The 23,601-nt window shown below is 43.5% G+C and overlaps 1 protein-coding gene across 2 annotated transcripts in view; it reads right to left on the reverse strand.

Moving 5' to 3' along the window:
- Positions 1 to 1,946: 1,946 nt before the first annotated feature.
- Positions 1,947 to 23,601, reverse strand: part of DCBLD1 (discoidin, CUB and LCCL domain containing 1) — a 70,837-nt gene continuing 49,182 nt past the window's right edge. For both annotated transcript variants that reach the window (XM_039530713.1, XM_039530712.1), the window contains exons 7-15: positions 22,932 to 22,972; positions 22,229 to 22,444; positions 18,804 to 18,928; positions 13,383 to 13,530; positions 13,175 to 13,291; positions 9,844 to 9,934; positions 8,516 to 8,565; positions 7,303 to 7,422; positions 1,947 to 4,271 (exon numbers count right to left, since the gene is read on the reverse strand). In XM_039530713.1, the coding sequence (XP_039386647.1) occupies positions 3,751 to 4,271; positions 7,303 to 7,422; positions 8,516 to 8,565; positions 9,844 to 9,934; positions 13,175 to 13,291; positions 13,383 to 13,530; positions 18,804 to 18,928; positions 22,229 to 22,444; positions 22,932 to 22,972 (1,429 nt within the window). In that variant the 3' untranslated portion in view covers positions 1,947 to 3,750. The remainder of the gene's footprint in view (positions 4,272 to 7,302; positions 7,423 to 8,515; positions 8,566 to 9,843; positions 9,935 to 13,174; positions 13,292 to 13,382; positions 13,531 to 18,803; positions 18,929 to 22,228; positions 22,445 to 22,931; positions 22,973 to 23,601) is intronic.

Raw genomic sequence — 23,601 nt, forward strand, 5'->3', positions numbered from 1 at the left:
CTGCAGTGCAGATTGGGCGGCATGTGGCCCATTTAAAAAAAAATTAGAAGGTTTGGTGGCAAAAATCCTGGGAGCCCGGCCTTATCCCGCCACATGGCACTCACTCCTCCAGGGTCAAGTCACTAAAATGTGGGGGAAGGCAACTGAAAATATTTGGGGAATTTTTTAAAGCACTTTCCTGTGACTATTAAAAAACCTAAACATTTCATTGGGATTAATCAGGCTGTGTGTTGAGGCATGTTTGGGTGCTAGCAAGAGGATAAATAAGCAGGTGCTAACATGAACTGCACAGTGATATTCAGACAGGACTTTGCAGACGGAGGAATCAATTGGCCGAGGCATGCCAAGATTATTAGTATAGTACGAGCCATGTCATCGGTCGCTTAATAGCCTGACATTGATACGCTCTCTCAATGCCTCTTCCTGACAGCCTGGGCGTAGCTTTGATGACCTTGGGTCAGTCTATACTAGAAGCTGCAGCGCTTCTATGCCAGTGGGTGGAGACCTACCAAATTCACAGTTCATGTTGGTCAATTTCATGGCCACAGGTCTTAAAATTGGATCCAGGTCCGGATCCAAAAGGGGACAGGGGGTTCCACAGCTTTTGTAGGGGGGTTGCAGGATTGCCATATGCACGTCAGTGCTGCCTTCAGAGCCCAGCAGCTGAAGTGTTTCCTGACTGAAGTGTTCCCAGAGTTTCCTGCAGCTGGGGGGGGGGGGGGGGGACGGACAACTCCCAGAGGCCGGCCCGATCTCCCCAGTGCTGCTGGGAGCTCCCCAACTGGGGGCACCTAGCTGCTAGTCAAGGCCAATGGTGGATTAACGCATGGACCCAGGGGCCCCAAATTGAAAAATGGGTGACCCAGCCCTGGCAGCAGACACAGGGTAGAAGCTCTGAGCCCCAGCAGGTGCTGCGGGGGCTGAAGCCCTGAGCTTGGATGCCCTGAACCCCGGCAGGAGCCACGTGCAATGGGGGGTGGGGGGGGGAGCAGAAGCCCCGGAGCTTGAGCGCCCAGGCAGGAGCCATGCGGGGTAGGGCAGCCTCAAGCTGGGCAGGAGCTGCTGGGGCTGGAAGCCCCGAGCCCTGGTGACCCCCAGCCAGAGCCATTGGGTGTGTGCATGGGGGGTTGGGGTAAGGAGCAGCAGCAGCCCCCAGCCCTGGCCCCCTGAGCTCCAAGAAGAGCCGCGGGGGGTGGATCCCCAGAGCCAAGGGCTGGGCTGCTGCAGCACAGAAGCACGGATGATACACCCTCACTCCTGTGCTGCCTGTGGAGGTGGGTCTGATCTCCCTCCAACAGCCGTGGGGAAGGATCAGTCCCATCCCTCCCCAGCCTGGCTGATTTCAGAGAGATCTTATTTCACGGTCTGTGACACATTTTCCACAGCTGTGAAATTGGTAGGGCCCTACCAATGGGAGACAGATCTCCCGTCAGGATAATAAAACCACCTCCCTGAGAGGCTCTCCCACCAACATAGCGCTGCCCATACCAGGCGCTTACGTCGGTGTAACTTAAATCACTCAAGGTGCTTATTCACCCCCTTGAGCGACGTAAGTGGGAGAGTGTACAAGCCTTTGCTTGTTTGCGGAGTAACAAGTCGGACTAATTGGGTGGGTGGAGTATTGGTATCATGCTCATGAGGAGGGTATCTTCATCCCTTACTCATTATATAAATCCAGCATGGAGTTTAGTCTTAATTTCTTCCTCGGCTCTCTTCCCCTGCCCCAAAAGTTACGGGTCAAAGAGACTAAATGAGGTGGAGTGATGATATATATATATTTTTTTTAGCAAGGCCTTTATAGTCACATTAGCAGCACAACTGTTACTTTTGCACATGGTAAGGAACACCTATTTCTGGGTGTTTGTCAAATTTCTCCTCCCTCGGGATATGCAACAGCGGGGGTGTGAAGTGATGATAAAACAGAGCTAGACTCCAGTCCTGCCTGATAGAGTTGCAAAGGTTGGTGTCTTTTATTTACACATGTATGTAAACAACAAAAGTAAACAATATCACCCAATGTGGTGTAGCAAATAGGCTGCTGCAGTTTTACTTCAGGACTTGAAGTGTTTCATACATTTCACAGAAATTGCACTGACAGCAACATGAGAAGGCTACATAGTTACACTGGTTTTTCCACACAGGAGAGACACCAACATACACTCTCCACCATTTAGTTCAGCACCAGCAGAAGGTCATTGCACCATTACAGTCCACAGCACATGCACAGTGAAACAAGCACAGGAAAACTAGTAAGAGCTTGTTTTACGACCAGGTAGGGCATGTTCTTAAATAAAATAATAATAATACTTTGTACTTTTATAGCACCTTCCACCAAGGATCTCAAAGCGCTTAACAAAGAATTAATTTAGCCCTCACTACTGCCCTTTGAGGCTGGTCAATATCATTTCCATTTTATGGATGGGGAAACTAAAGATCCTGAGAAGCTAAGTGATTTGCCCAAGGCCACACATCTGTTAACAGAACTGCGATCAACTTGCTGGTTCTCAGCTCTGTGCCTTCAATACATGATTGTTCTTCCTCCCAACAAGAGTAGGGCTTCTTGACATTTTACAGTACGTTTTTGAGTACAAAACAAGGCCCCAGTGTTGCAGGGAGAACAGCAAAGGAAAGCTCCTGCCTCCACCCGGAGCCCCGTTAATTTCAGGGAGGTGCCAGGTGGGTGAATGGTCCCAATGCACAATGCATTGCAAGTATCGTGCCCAAACAAGAATCCAGGATGACCTTCCCAGCAAAAAGAAACTATCTGAAAACAACTTTGCTGATGTGATCTCCAACAATGTAAAATGCCATAGCAAACCACATACACTTTGCACTGCCTGGTCTGCAAATACTTCCGAAGGGGCAAAACTCTAAACTGAAAAGAAAAATAACCCAAGAGTTCAATGAAAAGTTTAAAACTTACACTGCCTGTAAATTGTTCTAATTCACTTCTTGAAAAGCCAGATTCACAGATGTAGCTTTTGTATATTCCAAAAAAGATGACGTTCCAGTGATCACCACAATGAAAAACACTCTGCTTGAACCAAGACTGGCTTCAATCTTTTCCACTTGTCTTTAAAATAAACAATAACATGGATAGACTCATCTTGCATCCTAGTATCAAATTAAATTCAAGCATGTAAAGACTGCTTCTAAAAAAGTAGCTGCTAAGTCTGATTTGAGTATCACAATGAATTGCTCATCCACCCTCTTGTGCACATTTATGCTTCAAGTAGTTTTATTTCTTCCGCTCTTCAAGAATAAAACTATTAAAATGCCTTATTTCCAGCTATCCTGGGAAAGGACATGAACCACCACAGCCATAGGAGAATACAGTTTAAGACTGCTAACACAACAGAAGATAAAATAAAGTTCAGATGAGCATAAGATTTTTTGTACAAGAACTTCTGCAACAGCTGTGTCTCCTACTATTTAAATACATAGAACAAAACAGACGAAAGGAAACTCAGTTATTTTTCTTAAATAAAAACTATGTACAAATTGCACATATTACAAATCAGTTACAGAATGTAGAGTCTTCACTGATAATTTTCTCTTGCTATAGTCAGTGATTATCAGTGTACTCTGGCCTTCAAGTGTCAGAACACAACAGAACTGCAATATTATGTACACAGGCTGAGTTTGTCTTCTAGCTGCCGGAGTGGAATTCTTTTAAACTAGAATACATACATTCCAGTAGCTACATAGTAACACTGTTCACTAGAGCAGCAAATCTCTCAACTCAGCAAGTCACAAGAGTGCTGTCATTGCTGTCTGGTTTATTGGTTTTAGGCAGTCTCTAGGTGTTGAATAACCCTCATTCACCAGTGAATTAGTTTGCGGCTTCTGATAGTCAGTACAGTAGCCCACTGAGGTCAAAACACTGTTAACTTTAGGTTTATCATAGTTGATTAGACTCTGCGGTGTTTGATAGTCCCCATTCCTGACATCGGTCCTACCCGCATTACTGAAACTGCCAGCAGAAAGGGAATGTTTATGAGCAGAAGAAATTACAGGTACATTGTAGTCATTCTCAGAGGAAAAATTGTTCTCTCTTCCTAGATGCCTCTCTATAATAGGGGTGGCATATTCAGGCTCCTGGTTGGTCAAGGGCAACGCATATTCGTGACGGCTAGCTCTGTTCGGGCAGTGATAGTGGTTCTCGATCATTGAACTATCTTTCTTCTCCTCATCCTCTGTGTCCATTGGTCTGAATGTGGATCCTTTTCTTGTTACCATCCCAGTTCCGATCATGAGAGGCTGCTGATAATCTAGAAAGAAGCATTAAAAGCTCAAAAATATAGACAGACTATTGGTTTCTTTGATTTCACCATATATAATGTAACAGGAGGCAGAGTTTAAAAACGTTAAGAGACCCAGCTACTATATTGGTAGGAATTCTCATTCCGAATGTAAGAAAACTCAGTTTGTGTCAACCTCCTTCATTCAGTGAAGGAATCATTATTTGTCACCAATGCATTACTTTACATTTATCCACATTAATTTCATTTTGCCATTTTTGCCCCCATCACTTAGTTTTGTGAGATCTTTGTCTTAACTATCTGTAGTAGTTTATCATCTGCAAAAACTTTGCCACCTCACTTTTACCCCTTCTCCAGATCATTTATGAATAAATTGAATAGGATTGGTCCTATTATATCAATCTCCCTTTTTTATCACAAGGCTAGTTCACCCCATCTTATATTTAGACTTGCATTTGTGTACAAGCACTTTAAAAAAAAACCCTGTTTATTTAGCCTGCCTTTTTTGATGTGCCCAGATTCTTTTTTATGTGACTGTTCATCATCTGAGGTAGTTATGGTTCTAGAGCGAGGATAAAAGTTCAGTGTCAGCAGAATATGGGCTTCTTCATAAGTCTGGCAAGGGATCTTGCATGAAGCTGATATGAATTTTTTTCACATGTGAGAAGTTCTCTGTGATGCCTAAAGGATGGTTAACCTCCTCCCCCACCCCCAGTTCCTGCATTACTAACAAGGAATCTTAAGACAGTCAAATGGCAAGTGGAAGGAGAAAGCTGAATGGGACAACAACCAAGAAGGAAGGTGTTGGAGTCCAACAGGTTAAGGGAAGTGTGTAATGTGTGATATCGGCTTGGAGCTGGAGGTGAGGGAAGAGTGGGAACAGCAAGGAAGGCGATTACTGGACAGGTCACCTAGATCTGGGAAGATAGCAGGAAGAGGATCAGAACCAGCAAATGAGCCATGGAGGAGCCAGAGGTAAGATCAGAGGACTGCAGTGTCAACAGGGGTGCTTGCAACTCCAATCCAAGAACGCCCCAGCCAAAGGATTAGCTTGGTGAAAATTACTTTTTTTTGTTTTTTTTGTTGGTAAAGTAAGAGAAAATTGCAACATTTTCACTAGCCTGAAACTAAGAAACTAAAATCTGTCCCCTTCTCTTTGCAGATGAACTGACCTGCACAGCTCTGTTACACAGCACTGATAGAGACTGCCACGTTTTGGTGTAGTCCTTAGGGAGTTCAATTCAGTTTTTGTTTTGACTTTGAACTTCATCTCCGACATGAGCTGAATTCAGCCCTACGTCCCCTGGGGAAATTCTCCGGCACTTCTTGTTCTGCATCTCAAACTACACTGTAAACTCTTTGGGACAGAGAAGGTCTTGTCTTTATCTGTACAGTGCTGAGACTACTGGTGTACTAAATAAACAACAAATCGTTCTCTGACGCTACTCCCACCTTTAGTTCCATGGAACTCCTAATATGTTGTGATAAAGTATTCAGATCCATTCTGGGATTTCTTTAGGGACTAGTAAGTACTAGAGAATTTGACAGCGAAGAATTATATTAGGGATTTATTTAGGTTGGATATTAGGAAAGCCTTTTTCACTCAGAGAGTGGTGAAACACTGGAATGGGTTACCTAGGGAGGTGGTGGACTCTCCTTCCTTAGAGGTTTTTAAAGTCAGGCTTGACAAAGCCCTGGCTGGGATGATTTAGTTGTGGATTGGACTAGATGACCTCCTGAGGTCCCTTCCAACCCTGATATTCTATGATTCTATGATTAAAAAAAAATAAAATAAAAAATTTCTAAGGCGAATCCCCTGCACGACCTGGTTACTGAGGTGCCTTCAGCACACATTCCTGGGCTTAACTCACTTTTTTCAGCTTTACCATTTGCTTTTAAGGCAAGTATTCATAAAATACCAGACCTCAAACACTGCCTGTATAAATCCCCAGAATTTAGAAATTTTCAACCCATGGCATGAGCGCTTGGAACTCTCTGTAAAGTAGTGGCCATCAGGCAAAAAGCGTGGATCCATGCAGGGTATCATCTCACATAACCACAAGTAATATTTACTCACCCCTCATATAATAAACTTCTTTTTTTTTTTTAAATAGACCATCATAACATTATTTATTCAGAAGGATCTTGTTACAGCAAGCACCAATACATCCATGTTAGTGTCATACAGAATTCAAATTAAACCCTAGTCACAGTTTATTTTATTTGGTCTTCACTGCATTTCTCTGCCAACTGATATCAAAGGCAAGCTGGAATTTTGGGATGCTAGTCTTGCAGGGAAGATCCATGCAGTGCTGACTGATCCCATAAAATGGCTGGGCTCACTAACCTTTCCAGACAGAGACAACACAGGCAGGGACAAGAGGTGCTTAGAAAAGGAATGAAGTATCCCTTTGGGATACAAACAGGGCCTGATGGCTGGAATTTGCTCTGTCCAAACAATGAGTTGCAGCTAAGCTAACACAGCAGATTAAAACATCATTGTTTTACTTAACTCGGTTGACTTCAGGGGGCCTGACTTCCACAGCGGTTCAGGCACTAAGTGACATGAACAGAGGTCTCAATATGATCTCTAGCTGGGCATTAGGCCACAGCTCAAACTGTTGGACAAACTTTATTCAGGTCACTCAACTTTTGTGAAGAAATAAAGACATTAAATACAAACGTGACTAAAGAAACAGAAAATCCCAATCAGCAATGGCAGTCTAGCCTATTCTAGTCAGGTCTATCACTTAAACTATTTCTGTTTCACAAGGAGATAACAAATCTCTCTCCACATCGCGGAGGGAAGTTTTAATTTCAAAACTAAGGAGAATTAAGAAATCTCCTGTACGTTTTTCCAATATATTCTCTCATTTCACTAGTTCAATGCCCAAGGGTAGGCACATTAATTCCTGGGTCCTGCCTCACATGTTTACTCTTGATGCACCCAGAGTTTTGCTCGGATTTGCCTGCCCCTCTCGCCATTATGTACTATACATCCAGAAGAAAGCGAATGGGTCTCAAAAGATGTAACTGTTACCTGCCATGTCACTTGTGACTAGATCCAGCTTTTGCGGAGTCTCCTTTTCATTATTATAGCTGATGGTAAATTCCGTTGACTGATGTCTGACAAAGGGCTGCTTGATCTGTTTCCAACAACCTAGAAGAAATAAATGAACACAGAAAACATTAAGGGCTTGTCCACATGAACACTTAGTTCACGGCAAGCTGGGGTGTAAATCTACCCTGCACTAGCCTGCTGTGCACTCCGTGTCCGTGTGGATCCTGCTACTGTGCACTAACTAGTACGCTTTGAATTACACTATTTCGAAACAGGAGTAAATTAAAGCGTGCTAGGGAAATTTTAGTGCATGGCAGCAGGGTCCACCTGAACATTTAAGGTCTGTCTATGCTGCAGTAAAACACCCGCAGCTGACCGAGGCCTGGGCATCGGGGTTATGAACTTGCAGTATAGATATTCAGGCTTAGGCTGGAGACTGGTCTCTCGGGCCCTCTCCCATCATGGGATAAGTATTATCCTTTGGCACCTATTGAGAGAGGAGTATTCTGTGTTGGTCTGTTTCAAGATTGCTTTAGAGACAAGTGGAGGGAAAGTGAATTTCTTTTGCTTTCTTCTGTTTCAGATGGATGTTTCACCATCTAATTGGCAGGGGAGGAGAGTGCTCCACTAGAGAGAAACTAAATAGCAGCTGAACTCAGATTTCCTACCCTAAATGAAACCCACCCTGGACAGGCTAATCAACTGAGACACAAAAGACGTTACTTCAAAAGGGTTTTTTGCAGACATCTTCCAAAAGCAAAATCCCCCAGACAATGTTCTCTTCAGATATGATGAATGAAGCACAATTCAGTATTACTGGGCTTTTTTAGGAGTTAGAGAGAGAAAGCCACATTAAAACCATGTCTTGGCCTCCTTAGGGAGAGGCTAACCCCATGTGCTGCAGAAGAGAGAAAGGAAAGGGACAATTTGCTGGAGGGTAGGTGTCTTTTCCAGTAGGAACACTCTCAAAGTTTGTGACCCAAAGTCTCTCTTTCACTTGCTAATTGCATTTCTGTTGTGGAAGCCATGCAATGGCTGCTGTTTTCAGGTGGCACTAGTAGTGGTATCATTTTCCCTAACCCCTTTTGTGATACTGTGAATTAAAATGAAAGGAAAATGATGCAATTGATGTTCAGTTGTTTGATCCTTCCCACCAACCGACAGAAAGGAAAGAGCATGATTCTCCACTAACCTGGCTTTTGTGCAGCAGATGAACCATAAGCACCTCCTTTTGTCTCTCTCCTGTAAGACAGGAATATGTTTGTAAGGTTTTGTCCGTCACAGCACTTCACCTTCATGCCTTAGCTTCAGTGGAGAGAACCATCATGTTTACCAGGTGAGGAAAATCATCCCCCCTTAGTTTCTGGGTAACAGCACTTATTACAGTAGGGGACATGAATGCTAATCTTGTTACATTTGTTTCCCCCCAGCTATTTGAGCTGGGAAATGGTGACCTCTTAGCAGTTCATGTCCCTGTATGCCAGCTCAGATGTTATCTTCCTGGTTGTGTTAGGATTGCTATCCTGAATTCTTTGCACAGTTGTTAGAAACCCTAGATTAGGTGCTGGATCCTGAGGAGATGCAAGCCCTTTTCATAGGGAGGTGATGTCAAAGGGAACTTTGTCTCCAGCCCCAAACTCCATCTGCTGACAGGAACATTTGTATCCACTGGGCAGAGCTCAAATTAATGGAAGAGTAGGGGGTGTCTAAGCAAGTGAAATTTACCTTTTTCCAGCCTTCTCAACGTGTGTGACAGCTGCCGAGCTTTACTTCCCAACACGTGTTTTATACACCCTCTTACACGGCAGCTCTGAATTTGGCCCACTGAGTTACACATCAAGGAACCAGCAGAGATGAATGTAGCAATACCACCAAGAGGGGGGTAAAATAGCTTCCACTCTACTTTCTTTTGGTTCCTAGGTGTGCAAGTTACACCAGCCTAGACTCAGTTATTAGTCAGTAAATGGGGGTAGATAGGTCTGAGGCAGATTAACCAATTATATCGGAATCTGAGCTAGCGTAAGGGGTGCTACTTTACATCACCTCTGTATTTGGCTAGTCTACACTGGCAATGTTAAATATATCTACTGCGGCAGCGCTTTAACATGGTTTGTGTAGTCACGGCAGAGAGCTCTCCCAGTGCTCTAAAAACCCCACCTCCACGAGGAGCACAGCTCCCAGCGCTGGTGCACTGTCTACACTGGCACTTTATAGCGCTGTAACTTGCTGAGCTCAGGGGGGAGTTTTTTCATACCCCTGAGCGAGAAAGTTACAGCGCTGTGTAGACAAGCCATTAGCTTCACAGGGCCGCCTATGGCATGGGCCCTGCTTGCTACTCATTGACGCTGGCCCTGGCTTTTATATGCAGAAAAACAGTTGTGGCATAGCTGAGCCATAAAATTTTTATAGCATTGTGGGGGGCTAGAGTGGGGGGGGTGGTTCAGAAAGAAAAAGATTGAAAACCCCTGATTTATGCCACTACAGTTGTTTTAATTTATATGATGAAAAATAAAATCTTACTTTCGTATGGCTGCACAGATACAAATCCCAGAGAGCAGGAACAGACACAGCCCTACTAAGACCGGGACAACTATAGCTGTAAGTTTTAACCCTGCAGGGAAAAAAAAAAAATTTAACAAAGTTAACAAGGGCACAGTTTTCCAGAGCTAGATACATTTTGTTTTAGGAAAATACCCTGAAAATGAATATATGATAAAAATCTTAATTCAAGAGTGCGTGAGAAAGTGAAGGCACAATACTGCAGGAGACTGTGGGCCAAATTTAGATTTGATGTAAATAGGTGCAGTTGTATTGATTCCAAAAGAACTAAACCCATTTTCTCTAGGTCTCTGTGTTGCTCAATACCTGTATACATCCTTCCAAAGGTAAATTCTTTCTTCTTATAGTCTGGGCTGGTTGAACCACCTATTAAGGTTGCCTGACACTTCCCATTATAAAGACCCTATTGTCAATTGCTTGTAACTGTGGGGGAGATGGGACTGATATAGAATGAACTCAGGGAGGGAGACCAGGACTGGGAACCAGTCTTAGGGCGAGGGGAGAGAAACAGACTGGAGGAGGAGCCTGGAGGGGGAAACTAGAACTGACTGGGCCAGGAGACAGGGATGAAAAACCTGTAAAGTAGAGACTGGAGCTGGGTAGGCAAAGAGAATAGGACCATGACAAGGAGCCAGGGGTGGGGAAAAGACAGGTCAGGGAAAGGTTGAAGAAGAGTCCCGAGTCTCTCCATTCTCTGTTGTCATTAAATATCTTTGAAATCCACTGGCAAAGTGCTTGTCTGAGCCCACTGGTATCAGTTACTTCATTAGAGTCAGTGGCAGAGGCCTGTGCAGTGGAACTAAAGGTTCCAACCCTGCTGATAAACCATGTGGTATCAACAAGACAGCACGAGAGAATTTTTTCAGTTTGCTTTTTGAAAAAACTTTGAAATTACACACACAAATCTAATAAGAATATTAAGGTTACAAAATTAAGCACGCAAATGTTAGGAAATGCCAAAATTAAGGTTTCCTGTGCAATTTTAATTTGTCACCCTTATGTCTATGCATTATGGTATAAGCCTTTACTTACACGATCTCATACTATTTTTTCCCACAGGGCCTCTTAATAACAAGAATTATTGTTATAAGCTGGGGACGCATCAGTTGGAAGTAACAGAGGAGGAGAAGGACCTTGGAGTATTGGTTGATCACAGGATGACTATGAGCCGCCAATGTGATATGGTCGTTAAAAAAGCTAATGCGGTCTTGGGATGCATCAGGCGAGGTATTTCCAGTAGAGATCAAGAGGTGTTAGCACCGTTATACAAGGCACTGGTGAAACCTCATCTGGAATAGTGTGTGCAGTTCTGGTCTCCCTTGTTTAAGAAGGATGAATTCAAACTGGAACCAGTACATAGAAGGGCTACTAGCATGATCTGAGGAATGGAAAACCTGTCTTATGAAAGGAGACTCAAAGAGCTTGGCTTGTTTAGCCTAACCAAAAGAAGGCTGAGGGGAGATATATTGCTCTCTATAAATATATCAGAGGGATAAATACCAGGGAGGGGGAGGAATTATTTAAGCTCAGTACCAATTTGGACACAAGAACAAATGGATATAAACTGACCATCAGGAAGTTTAGACTTGAAATTAGACGAAGGTTTCTAACCAGAGGAGTGAAGTTCTGGAACAGCCTTCCAAGGGGAGCAGTGGGGGCAAAAGACATATCTGGCTTCAAGACTAAGCTTGATAAGTTTATGGAGGGGATGGTATGATGGGATAGTCTAATTTTGGCAATTAATTGGTGTTTGACCATTAGCGGTAAATATGCCCAATGGCTTGTGATGGGATGGGATCTGAGTTATTACAGAGAATTCTTTCCTGGGTGTCTGGCTGGTGAGTCTTGCTCACATGCTCAGGGTTTAGCTGATCGCCATATTTGGGGTTGGCAAGGAATTTTCCACCATAGCAGATTGGCAGAGGCCTTGGGGGGGTTTTCGCCTTCCTCGGCAGCATGGGGCATGGGTCATTTGCTGGAAGATTCTCTGCATCTTGAAGTCTTTAAACCATGATTTGAGGACTTCAATGGCTCAGACACGGGTTTGATACAGGAGAGGGTGGGTGAGATTCTGTGGCCTGTGTTGTGCAGGAGGTCAGATTAGATGATCATAAGGGTCCCTTCTGACCTTAAAGTCTATGATTCTATCTCAGTCAACCTTTGGGTTTATTAGAATAGCACCAAAAGTGCTTTTCAGTTACAATGTATTCATATTAATCTTACTGAATTCCAAGCACCCACTCAGACTTCTATTCATAGTTAGGGGAAGGTAAGGTGTATTGCTCTGGTTGGTCTTTTGAGTCACTGACCTAATTTATGATTATTTAGTTTGGATATATCTTTTTGTACAGCACTAACCTGACTTTTCAGCAATGGGTGTGTGTGTGTGTGTGTGTGTGTGTGTGCGTGCGTGTGTGTGCATGCGTGCGCGCGCGCCAGCCTCTGGAAACCCAAGGATCCTAAGGTCTCTAGCAGGTCATCCTCTGCAAAACCACTATTGTAAGAACAAGTGGGTTTTATTTTATTCCAAAAAACAGAGTCAGTCCCATGTTTCAAAACAGTGCAGGTCAAAATTAAGAGCGACCTGCAAACGAAAAAGAATATATGCCCATGTCACTTCTCTCTGATTCACAAAGATAAAAGACAACCTGAAAATTGTTTTAAAGTGTTTTTTGCACTTTTTAAATTTTTCTTTTAAATTAGAAATTCAGATCTTGTCTACTCAACTTTTCCTCAAAGACTCTAGGGACAAGTAGAAAACTGGTAGATTTAGGACATCACACAAACCAAAGAAGTAAAACCTAATTAACTGAAAGAGGAAAGGATTTTTATTCAGACTATTTAAGAGTTTAGGGTTTGTTTTTGTTAACATCTATTAAATTCAAACACTTGAAAAACATTTGGAAGAAAAGTTATTTGTTTAAAAGAAAAAAAATCAACATCACTGTCCCTTCAAAGGTCTGAGCAAGATATCAATCTACTTTTCTGAGTCTGTCAAAGGAGACAAAATAGGGAAGGTAATACCTGATTTATGTATATGTATATGTATATATATATATATATTATATATATAAATAAAGGTTTAAAAAAATTAAGGATTTCAAGTTCTCTTTATCCTTCACAAAGAAGCAAAGAGGTCTCCCCTCACCCTCACATTTGCAGATAACCATTAAAGAACATTGATGAGATGGGAACAGTTTGATCTGGCAAAGTAAAGATGGCTGTTAGAACAGGAAGTATACATCTCAAAAAGATGGCACATTTTAGAGAGACTGTACTGTTCTAGTGTTACCTAGGCTAGTTTCTTCTGACGGGATGGGTTCGGTGATGGTTCTGTCTTCTTTTCCAACCGCTACACCTGTGCTTTGACTTGGCCTTTGCCACATTGGGTAAATAAATGAGTTGTTAGCTGCAAAAGGAAAAGGGAAAACAACTGAGCTGTAGGGGTTTTGGGATTCCATTGCTTCACTGGGCTCCTGGAAGTATTGCTTGCCACTTACCTTGCATTATTCGACAACCAATCAGCTCCACTTTCAATGCTATTCTTTGATGCCAGGTCTGTGGAATGATCCGCACATATCGGGCCACTATAGGAGGGATAAAATTATTACGTACTACGTCCCCATAATTAGAGTTGCCTTGGAATACCTGAAATTTAAAGCACATAAACTCTTTAATTGCTGTGTTTTCAGAGTGAGTTGTTAAAAATACAGAACATCTTAAATTTAAAGAGGGACACTTGTCAATCTAAAACTAATTCAAAAATATCTTCAACTGTGTTGTAACTTTAGGAGTATTAGAAGTACATTTTAAAAGAAATTTACTTTACAGTTTTTGCTGAAGTTCACATTTTGCACTTAATTCAGCTTGGACAAAGAAATAAAACTTGCCATTTTCATCTTCTGATCAGCACTGTGCTAATGCATGCTAACGTGTTTGAATTAACAATACCTCCTGCATCAAAAGCAAAATAAAACTTTTTATTGAAATTAAATCATGAAAAATGGTTTTGTAAACTACTTCTTTTCTTCAGCAAAATCTAAATGAGTGACCAAAAAGAAGTTACTCACCTTGTGCAGTAATGACGGTTCTTCGAGATGTGTGTCTCCTTACGGGTGCTCCACTGTACGTGTGTCTGCATCCCTGCACCGCTCATCGGAGAACTTTGGTAGCAGTGTCCGTTCAGCCCAAACGTGTGCAGTCTCTCCTCATGCTGCACCATGAGGCTAGCCAGCACATGTTGGCTAACCATTCTCAGTTCCTTCGCTGCTGCAGAATTAGTGGGAACTCAGAAGTCGAGGGGAGAAGGGCGGGTAGTGGTACACCCATAGGGGGACACATCTCGAAGAACCATTGTTACTGTACAAGGTGAGTAACAGCTTCTTCTTTGAGTCGTGTCCCCATAGGTGCTCCACTCTAGGTGACTCCTGATCAGTGCCCCCCCGGGAGGGCTGGGACTTCGGCATCAGGTTAGTTACAGATGACAGTACTGTGGAGCCAAAGATGGCATCAGAGGCAGAGTCCCTGGTGATCATGTAATGTTCTGCAAAGGTGGACTGAGGCCCATGTTGCTGCTCTGTAGATCTCCGAGATGGGGACATTCCTGAGGAAGGTGACAGATGAGGAGATCGGACTCGATCTGTACACATTCCATGAGATCAGAGTGGTAATGTTACAAATTTGATAGCACTGTCTGATGCATTTCGAGACCCACTTGGAGAGTCTTTGGGCTGATATCGCTGAGCCCTTACACCTTTCCACCATAGAGAGGAACAGTCTAGGGGATTTCCTGAAGGCCTTTGTCCTATTGAGGTAGAATGCAAGGGCTCTCCTAACGTCTAAGTTATGGAGTATGGCCTCCCTATTGTCTCGGTGAGGCCTGGGGTAGAAGGTGGATAGACTGATTCGTGAGAAACGAAGAGGTCACTTTAGGGATGAACCTTGAATGCTGCCTAAGTGTAACCTTTGTCAGGGAAAAAGATTGTGTACGGGGGATACGCCATCAGAGCTGCTATTTCCCCTATTCTTCTAGCCGAGGTAGCTGAAATCAGAAAAGCCGTTTTCATCGATTGGTGTGGTAGTGAAGAAGGTGGCTATAGGTTCCAAGGGGGGGGGCTAGTCAGTCCTTTCAGCGCTAGGTTTAGGTCCTATGAGGGGATAGGAAGTCAAGGTTGAGGGAAGAGGTGTGTTATTCCCTTAAGGAACCTTTTAGTGGTAGGGTGCAACAGTACTGAGCACATCTCTATGGGCTGGTGAAATACTGTAATAGCTTCCAAGTGGACCCTGAGAGAGCTCAGGGATAACCCTGATTTTTTAAGGGTCAAGGAATATTCCAGAATATGCAGAAGAGTTTCTGACACTGGGGAGATTAGCTGGGACATGCACCAAATCTGGAACCTGGACCATTTCTGCAGGTCAGTGCATTGTATGGAGGACTTTCTGCTGTGCAGTAGAACAGGAGCTCTCTAGGTGCTGGAATCACGTAGGATCCATGCTTTGAGGCAGAGGATCCCCAGGTTGGGGTGTGTGGTACAACCTTTGTCCTGAGAGAGAGGGTGCGAAGTGGCCGGAACAGAGATCAACGGACACATCACAAGCTGCATCAGATAAGGGTATCAGGTCTGTTGCGGCCACGTGGGAACAATCAAAATTATGTAAGCTCCGTCCCCTCTTTATCTTTAGCAGACCCTTCAGCAGAAGAGGAAATGGAGGGAAGGGGTAAAGAAGGCCCCTTGTCCCATGGAGGGAGAAGAGCATTGCCCAGAGAGTGCTGTCTGATCCCCACCCTGGGACAGTATTGCAGACACTTCTTGTTCTGGTAAGATCTGCGGACAGTGTTCCGCATTGTGTGAACAAGTTGTGATGTACCGATAGGTGCATCTCCCACTCGTGGTCATATGGAAATTTGTGACTAGGCTTGTCCGCTATCGAGTTTTGCGTGCCCGGGAGGTTAACCGCGGACAAGGTGATGTTATGAGAGATGCGCCAGTTCCATAATTTCATGGCCTCTGTACATAAGGAGGGTGATCTGGCTTCTCCCTGATGGTTGATATAAAATATGCAGGCTACGTTGTCTATTAGGATTTTTGTATGTGATCTGGTTATCAGCGGGAGGAAATGGGTTCAGGCGTTCCTGACCGCTCCCAACTCAAGGAGACTGATGTGCAGGGATATCTCCACAGGCATACATGACTCGTGCCTCCCAATACTGGGGGGCACAATCTAAACGGGAGGACACGTGATGGGGACCTCGCTCATACTGATCTCTCTAGTGTCAGATGGGCCAATGCCTCTGGTGGTACCGTCAGCTCGCGTACCGGGATGTTTGCCATTCTCTCTCTGTGGCAAAGATTCAATGCCTGTGCCCAAAGAGTCTATCAATGGTACCAGACAATGATGGTTGCCATGAGGCATGGGTGTCAGATGATCTCGGTGCTGGCAGCGCAGAGGATACCAAGCGAGATGGTGATCGCTTTCTGCTATTCCTGGGCTCGCTGAGGGGACTTCCAGCTCTCTTTTTGACTTGTGAGAGGGGTCCCTGGACAGTTTCTTTGACCCACTATCCTTTGAAGTCAAACGTTAATGGGAAGGCTCACGCCCGCCAGAGGGCTGGGGTCGGAGAGCCGCCTCCATGCAGATGATTTTCTGGTGGCGCTTTCTGTCCTTGCGGGATCTCAGTCGGCCCTCACGAAGGCAGCGAATGCACTGGGAGTGCTTGTCCATGACTGGGATCGCCTCACTGCAGTGTGACACTTGAAGCCAGGAGAGCTGGGGATACCGTTCTCCAAGGCTGGGGGTCAACACAAGGACAAAGTCTTTTCTTCTTTTAGGCCCAGCCAAATAAAGAGTCAGAAGAAAGCTAAAAGGTTTTTAAAAGCTAAAGATTTTCAAATGAAAAGGGGAGTTAATGATCTGCTAACCAGCTAACGGACAGCTAAAGGTTCCGTCCCTAGCCAGGGGCAGTTGAGAAGGAAGTGAGGACGGTTAGCCCGCACTCGCTGGCTAGCCTCATGGCGCAGCACGAGGAGAAAGAGCGCGTGTGTGGGCCCAACAGACACTGCTATCTAAGTTCTCTGATCAGCAGCGCAGGGATGAGCACACCTACAGTGGAGCACCCATAGGGACACTACTCGAAGAAGAACTGTTTGATTATGTTCTCTTCATTGTATTTACAAAATCTGTCTGATCAGTCAGCCCATTCTACAAGTGGACCTTTTTATTAGTTTGTTTAAATGAAAAGTCTATAAACCTGAAGCCCTGGCTGAATTCTGTTTAAGATCATGTATAACAGTTTCTTATGAGATTTTTAAAATGATGGAGTAATGTAGAACCAGTTAGAAGTTTACCCTAATGAAACTTTGATTCACATGGAATTTAAAAACAATCAAGTCAATTTTTTTTTAAACTTTTAAGAATTACCATTGTGGAATAGTGCAAACCTGTAAACTTTAAATATCTAGTTTGCATAGTTCAGAGCCGTTACTGTACAAATTTTTCACTGCAGGCAAAAAACTGAGGTTGTAGAATATTAAGGGCATGGCTACATGCAGGGAGTTACAGCAGCCCTTGGAGACAGCAGCAGGGAAAGCACTGCTGTGTGTTCACACTGTGCTCCTTGTGACTGTGGAGCAAGTCCACATTAGCAGCTCTTGCAACGTCGCAGAGAGCAGTGCATTGTGGTAGCTACCCCAGTGTGCAAGTGGCTGCAGCGTGCTTTGGAAAGGGTTTGCAAAGCATGAGGGGCAGAGTGTGTCAGCATGCTATCTTGTAAGTTCAAACAGCGGCAGGGGAAAGGGGGAAACCTGACATCAGCTCCCCCCCCCACACACACACACGCAGGAGCATTCCACAGAAATGGTTTGCTTTGTGTCCCGGGGCAGATAAGCATGAGGGCTGTCAGAAATGGAGCTTTGAAAGGGGATATCTGCATGCCTGTGGCCAAGTTCAAAACAATGATGAGAGTGACCACTTGACTTCAGGGTATTATGGGATGTTTCCAGAGGCCAATCACAACACAGTAATGCAACACATCGTCCACACTGACACCCCAGTGTGTCAGCCCCAGGGCGCAGCAAGCTCTATGTTTCTCATGGAGGTGGATTACCAGGAATGCTCCAGCTGCAGAGTCTAGGCGCTCTGAGCGCCTTGCCAGCGTGGATACCTCAGGAGTTATGGCGCCCGGGGCTGATTTACTGCATTCTAACTCGCAAGTGTAGCCAAGGCCTAAAATCCTGAGGAAGTCCACATTGCGCAAACGAAATTTCTCTCTGAACGATTTAAACTACAGGATACATGGAGATAATAAGAACCCACTTTCTCGATTCAGAATTTTAGGGTCTGTAAAGATTTTGGGTATAATGAGAACTGATGATCAGTTAGGCTCTGGTATTGCACCATGCTGAGCTCCCACATGTTCCACTGAAAATAATGAGAGTACACTCAAGAGCAAGCTCTTGGGATTTGTTCAGAGTAGACCAACAATGAAATTCAGTGTAATTACACCAGTGCAACCCTCTAATGTAGACCTTGTTTACATGAGATCTCTGCACTGCTTTCATTTTAGCTCTTAAATCGATTTAAGTTAAACGTGTGTATACTTCTGCGTGGACATTTATTTTGGCTTGAGCAAGTATTTTGGTTTAGTTTACACCGATTTCTTGAGCTAACCCCAAAAGTGGCCACACAGCCTTTTTGCACCAGTTTAACGATATTGGTTTGAAATAACACCTTTGCTTAACCTGGGGTAACTTTTGTGTGTAGCTAAGCCCACAGATGTACTGCACCAGTAAATTACATTGATGCAGTTACACTGATGAAGACTGCCTAATCTCTCATGAAAGTGAAAATCTTTCTTTCAATTTCAAAGCATTTTAGAGAATTTTTCCTTTTGTGTTCCCATCCCCCCCTTCACCTCCTTTTACCTTTTCTTCATTGTTTAGGATTCCTTTGTAAGTTCTCCATTTTGAGTTGTTATTTTTATAGTTCATAATAAAGGTCTTTACATAAAAGTTAAACTTCAGCATAGTGGATCCTGTAGTCCTAATCCCTTGTAACAAAAGAAAAAAAACATATTTTGTTAGCCTTTTTTTTTTTAAAAGGAACATTTTCATACACAACTCAACAAGGAAGTGTGTTAAAAATAAAGGTACAGTTCTGTCTAAAAACTATTCATTCACCTCTCAAACTAAGTTTGGAGTTCAAAAAAAGCCAACAGGTTTCGGAAAGAAAATCAGTTTTATACTATGAATTTCATGGCTTCTTTTGTGGACCCCGACCTGATCTTGGAGAGTCTATAGTTTTGGGTAAAATATAATCCATTTGCTAAGCATGTTTATAGAAGTAATAATGGAAGTTACTGAAGCTGTACCAGTAAGGAGAAGGAGAACCAAAACATATGTAGTAAAAATAGGCTTGGCAATAGTTTTAAGCATTAAGGACTTAGAATGACACCTAATAGAAGTTGGCAGTTGCATTAGTTAGCATGAGTATTATGTGCTTGACCAAGGTTATAAAATAATACATGCTTGACCTAAGGTTATAAAATCTAGCAATACGTATCCTTTAATAGTTTAGCAGTGCATCATGTAATAAACGGATAAACCCAACTGAACATATGCTAAAATTGTAGGGGCTTTTTGCAATAAAAGCTAACCACATTAACATATCAAAACTACTAGGAAAGGGACTGACATGAAGGATTGGGTTCACTGTCGGGAATGTAATTATGGTCAACCAGAATACCACATATGAACAACCAGAACCCTAAAACTGGTCTCCTGGAATACCAAATATAAATAGGGGTCTGAGACTTGATCAGATATGGTCCCAGATGTATGTGGATGGAATGAAAAAAGGTGCAGAAAGGGTTGTCCAACCCATCTCTAGTTGGGACACTGGGATAATGGCATGGGCTGCCAGGCAGGAAGCCTGACCCAGCAATTTCCTCTTGTAGTGGGCTCCACTGTTTCTTCTATCTTTGGTTCTAATGGTCTCCATAAGATTACGAGTATGCACAATGTAAGATTGTAAGTAACGTGGGAAACCATGTTACTATACTTAATCTTATTCTACTTATGTTTATTGATTTTTCTATGGTTTCAATTATATTTGTATTAACTAAAACTTAATGTTTCCGTGTGTGCTTCACCTTCTTAATTAACTCTAAGTAACCACCTAAATAAATAACTTGTTTTTTGTGAAAGGTGTACTTTAAACCTTAGATTAATCTCAGGCTACACTGTCAACCGATCAGCGTTGTTACATACAAGGCGTATTTAAAAAGAACTCCATCACCAATGCAGGAAGAGATTTCACATGAAAGATTTAAATTATATGGTTAGGAAACTTTCAAGATGCTCTTTATGTAAATACATGCCATGGAATTTTAAAAGATTACTGACCCAAAAATGGCAATGCATCTCACAGATTATGGTCCATTACGAGGGTCTTTATCAAGTGACTGTAATTTATATTTTTTAGACAATGCAAGGAGCTCACAACAGGAGCGCCTTTCATGTGAACATACCATTGTTTCAGTGACCAGGCTTAGATATTCATTTATTGATACAGGGAGTTCATCATAAATAGATCCTAAAAAGAGCCATTTACAGGTTGATCAGGACACAACAGCCAAGCTCTATTGCTGACTGTGTGAATACATTGTATAATGTCTACAATGTAATGTTTACAGATAATTGATATGACAGAAGGCATATAAGACAGCTCAGCCCAAACCTGTGTTCCTGTATTCCCTACTCAGGAATTGTTGTCTACCCCGTTTGTTAACTGCATCCACAACCAAGGAACTTGGTGTGGGATGGGAAAAGAGGAACTCTGTGCCCTTTGATGGCACGTAATATTTTTTGTCAGATGTCTTACAAGTTGGTGGAATTGTTGCTGAGGTCCGCCAAATTTGCCGAACCAGTTCCATGATGGCATCATTCATGGGTAGGGCAACTTTAGAGGGGTAGATGTGTGTCGAATGTCAAAAAGCTTGTGTTGGTTTCCTGAACTTCTTCTAGAGAAATGTCCAAGGAGCTGGCAACCCTCCTATAGAAGTCTTGGAATTGTTAAAGTCATCCCTAGCGTTGGGGGAGGCACTATGCTGTCATCAGGAGAAGAAAAGTGAAGGGTAGGTTCAGTGTCCTGATCAGAGGGTTCATCCTGTTCTGCTAGAATGTCCTCAGGGGGCTGATACAGTCCTGCTACCGATAGTGCAGGTGATGGATGTGTGCTCTCCCTGATAGGTTTGTGGTGGTAAGCGGGATGTGCCATCCCTAGTGTCCAACACAGCCACTGTGGTGGAGGTGGCATGGGTGCCATCCATGGGTACCCGTACCATTGGGATTCTTTGTGTGCAGTGTGGAGGCATGTCCTGCCGTACTGCGGATGGGAGAAGAGTGGTGGGAATAAATCTCTCCATCATTGACATCATCCTTGTCACTCGAAAGAGGGGGAGCCGGGTGAGGTGGAGTGGAAGGGTGATTTGGTACTGAGCGAGTCAGGGTAACGTCACTGCTGAGGATAGGTGACTCAGGCATTGAGGAAACTGCCAAATCCTTTTGTATAAGAATTGACTCAGTACCGATGGTAGCATCTGCTATTTAGAAGTAGAGCTTCTGTCAGAGGCTGCAGTAGGGGACTTCTGTCCCGGGGGAGTCCTGGCTTCTGGCTCAGATGCTGGCCTGAGGGACTTCTCCTTTAGAAGCAGCTTAGCTGCAAGTCCCTGGCTTTCCTGATCCTGGCTGTTAGCTTATGGCACTGCGGACACTTTTGAAGAACATGTGTCTCGCCAAGGCAGTGGACACACTGAGCATGCCTGTCTGACACTGGAATCGATAGCCTACAGGTGAGGCAGCATCTAAAGCCCAGAGAACCAGGCATGCCCCTGAAGGGAGAGTTTCACCCTCCCCTGAGGGGAGAACTGGCAATAATGGTTCAACAAAAACCTACTTCTAATCAGGAAAAACAAATTATGATTTTTTTTTTAAATAAATGGGGAAAAGAAACGAAAAAAGGCTGACAATATATAATAAAACTAGAACTAACTTGGATATATTCTTCTAGCTAAGCTCTGAGGTGCTGCTGAATGCTCTGACTCGTAGCCAAAGGTGGTAGAGAAGGAACTGAGGGAGGGTTGGTTTCACAGTGCTAGTGAACTGCCTGAAGCAGCACGAGATGGGGACCAGGCATGTGTGACCCAACCGGGCACTGCTACCATAAATCGCCGATTAAGAGAACAGGGATGCACAAACACCTAAAATGGAGCACCCACAGGGACATCACTTAAAGAAGAACTTAAACCTCAGGCTTGGGAACCAGCCATGTTATTGAGTAGGTAACTTACCCATTATTCTCTTTTTCTCTCCCAAGTCTATTTCCAACCACTCCCGGTGGCTGCTATGGTTGGAAGCCCATGAAATCCCTTGGACTTGAAGCCAGGCCTTATCAGGAGACCACTGAACACTTTCCCCAATTTCACTGGTCTCTTCCCAAGAGGACGATGCTGTAATATGGCTGTTGGGGATGACTCCATCTCCCAAACTCAAGGATTTATTGCAGCCTAGAAGCAATTCCAATACAGAGAGAGATGGAAGAGACAACTTGCATTTTCCCAGCATATCCCACCAAGGCCACCCACAACAACCAGCTCCTATAATTTTCCACGCTGCCGTTTCTCCCTCCTGTGCTGCCATCCATTAGGCATAATGTTTGCAGCAGGCAATCCAATATCAGATTACTATGCTCCCTCTCCTTAAGCCAGCCTCAGTCCCACCTCCCTGAGAATGAAAGTGGAACTCCATTCATGTACCAGCACCACAGATGTAATATTATCACAACATCATGGCAGCTGCTTCTCAACCACATGCATTTGTATTATTCCTGGCTTTTTCTTTTCCCCAGTCACAAGCTATAGTTGTAATACACCGGCATCCTCAAAGCCACCACATTATATGTAGTTTGACATTTTTCAGGTTATTTTAGCTTTTACTGGGAAAAAAAATTGCAAGTCAAGACTTGAATATCTAAAATAAAGGTATTTTTCTTACCATTTGAGGTAAACACAAACCGCTTGTCTGAGAGTGAGCCACTATAAGAAAACAAAGGGGTGGGGGGGAATGACAAAAAAGAGTTATTGAACATGTCAGGAGCTGCTTATACAAAACTAGCCCAAGATCAGTATACTCACTTTGAGGTGAGAGTGTTCTGTATCTAACAATCTCTCAGATCAGATAGACAATCTTCAATATATTCTTGCTATTCATCCACCTCTTGTCAGGGCACTCCTGTTTTTGCCATGGTCTCATAATGACAAAACTCAGACCATCCTTTACAGGTTCTGGCATTTACAAATTCTTTGAAATGATTCACCTCTCCCCCAACCCAGACTATCATCCTCAAAACATATTTCCCCTTAAGCATCTCCACTATGCAGAACCTATGCTACTTTGGGGCACTTTTATGCTAACCCAATTTCCCCATCTGCTACTGAAAAGCCATCAAAGCAACAGAAAAGCCACCAAAACCATCACAAAGTGCCAAAATGCCAAGGTAACAGGAGCTCTATATCTAGCCACCATGCACTGCTCAAACAATGAGCCCAATTTTCCTTTCTCACGAATGTAAACCAAGAGTAACTCAACTGAAATCAATGGAGTTACACTGGTGTAAATCCAATTTAAGTGCAAGGATAATCAGACCCAGTTAAACTTAATCATA

This window comes from Mauremys reevesii, linkage group 3, assembly GCF_016161935.1.
Source record: "Mauremys reevesii isolate NIE-2019 linkage group 3, ASM1616193v1, whole genome shotgun sequence".
In the NCBI taxonomy this organism is placed as follows: Eukaryota; Metazoa; Chordata; order Testudines; family Geoemydidae; genus Mauremys; species Mauremys reevesii.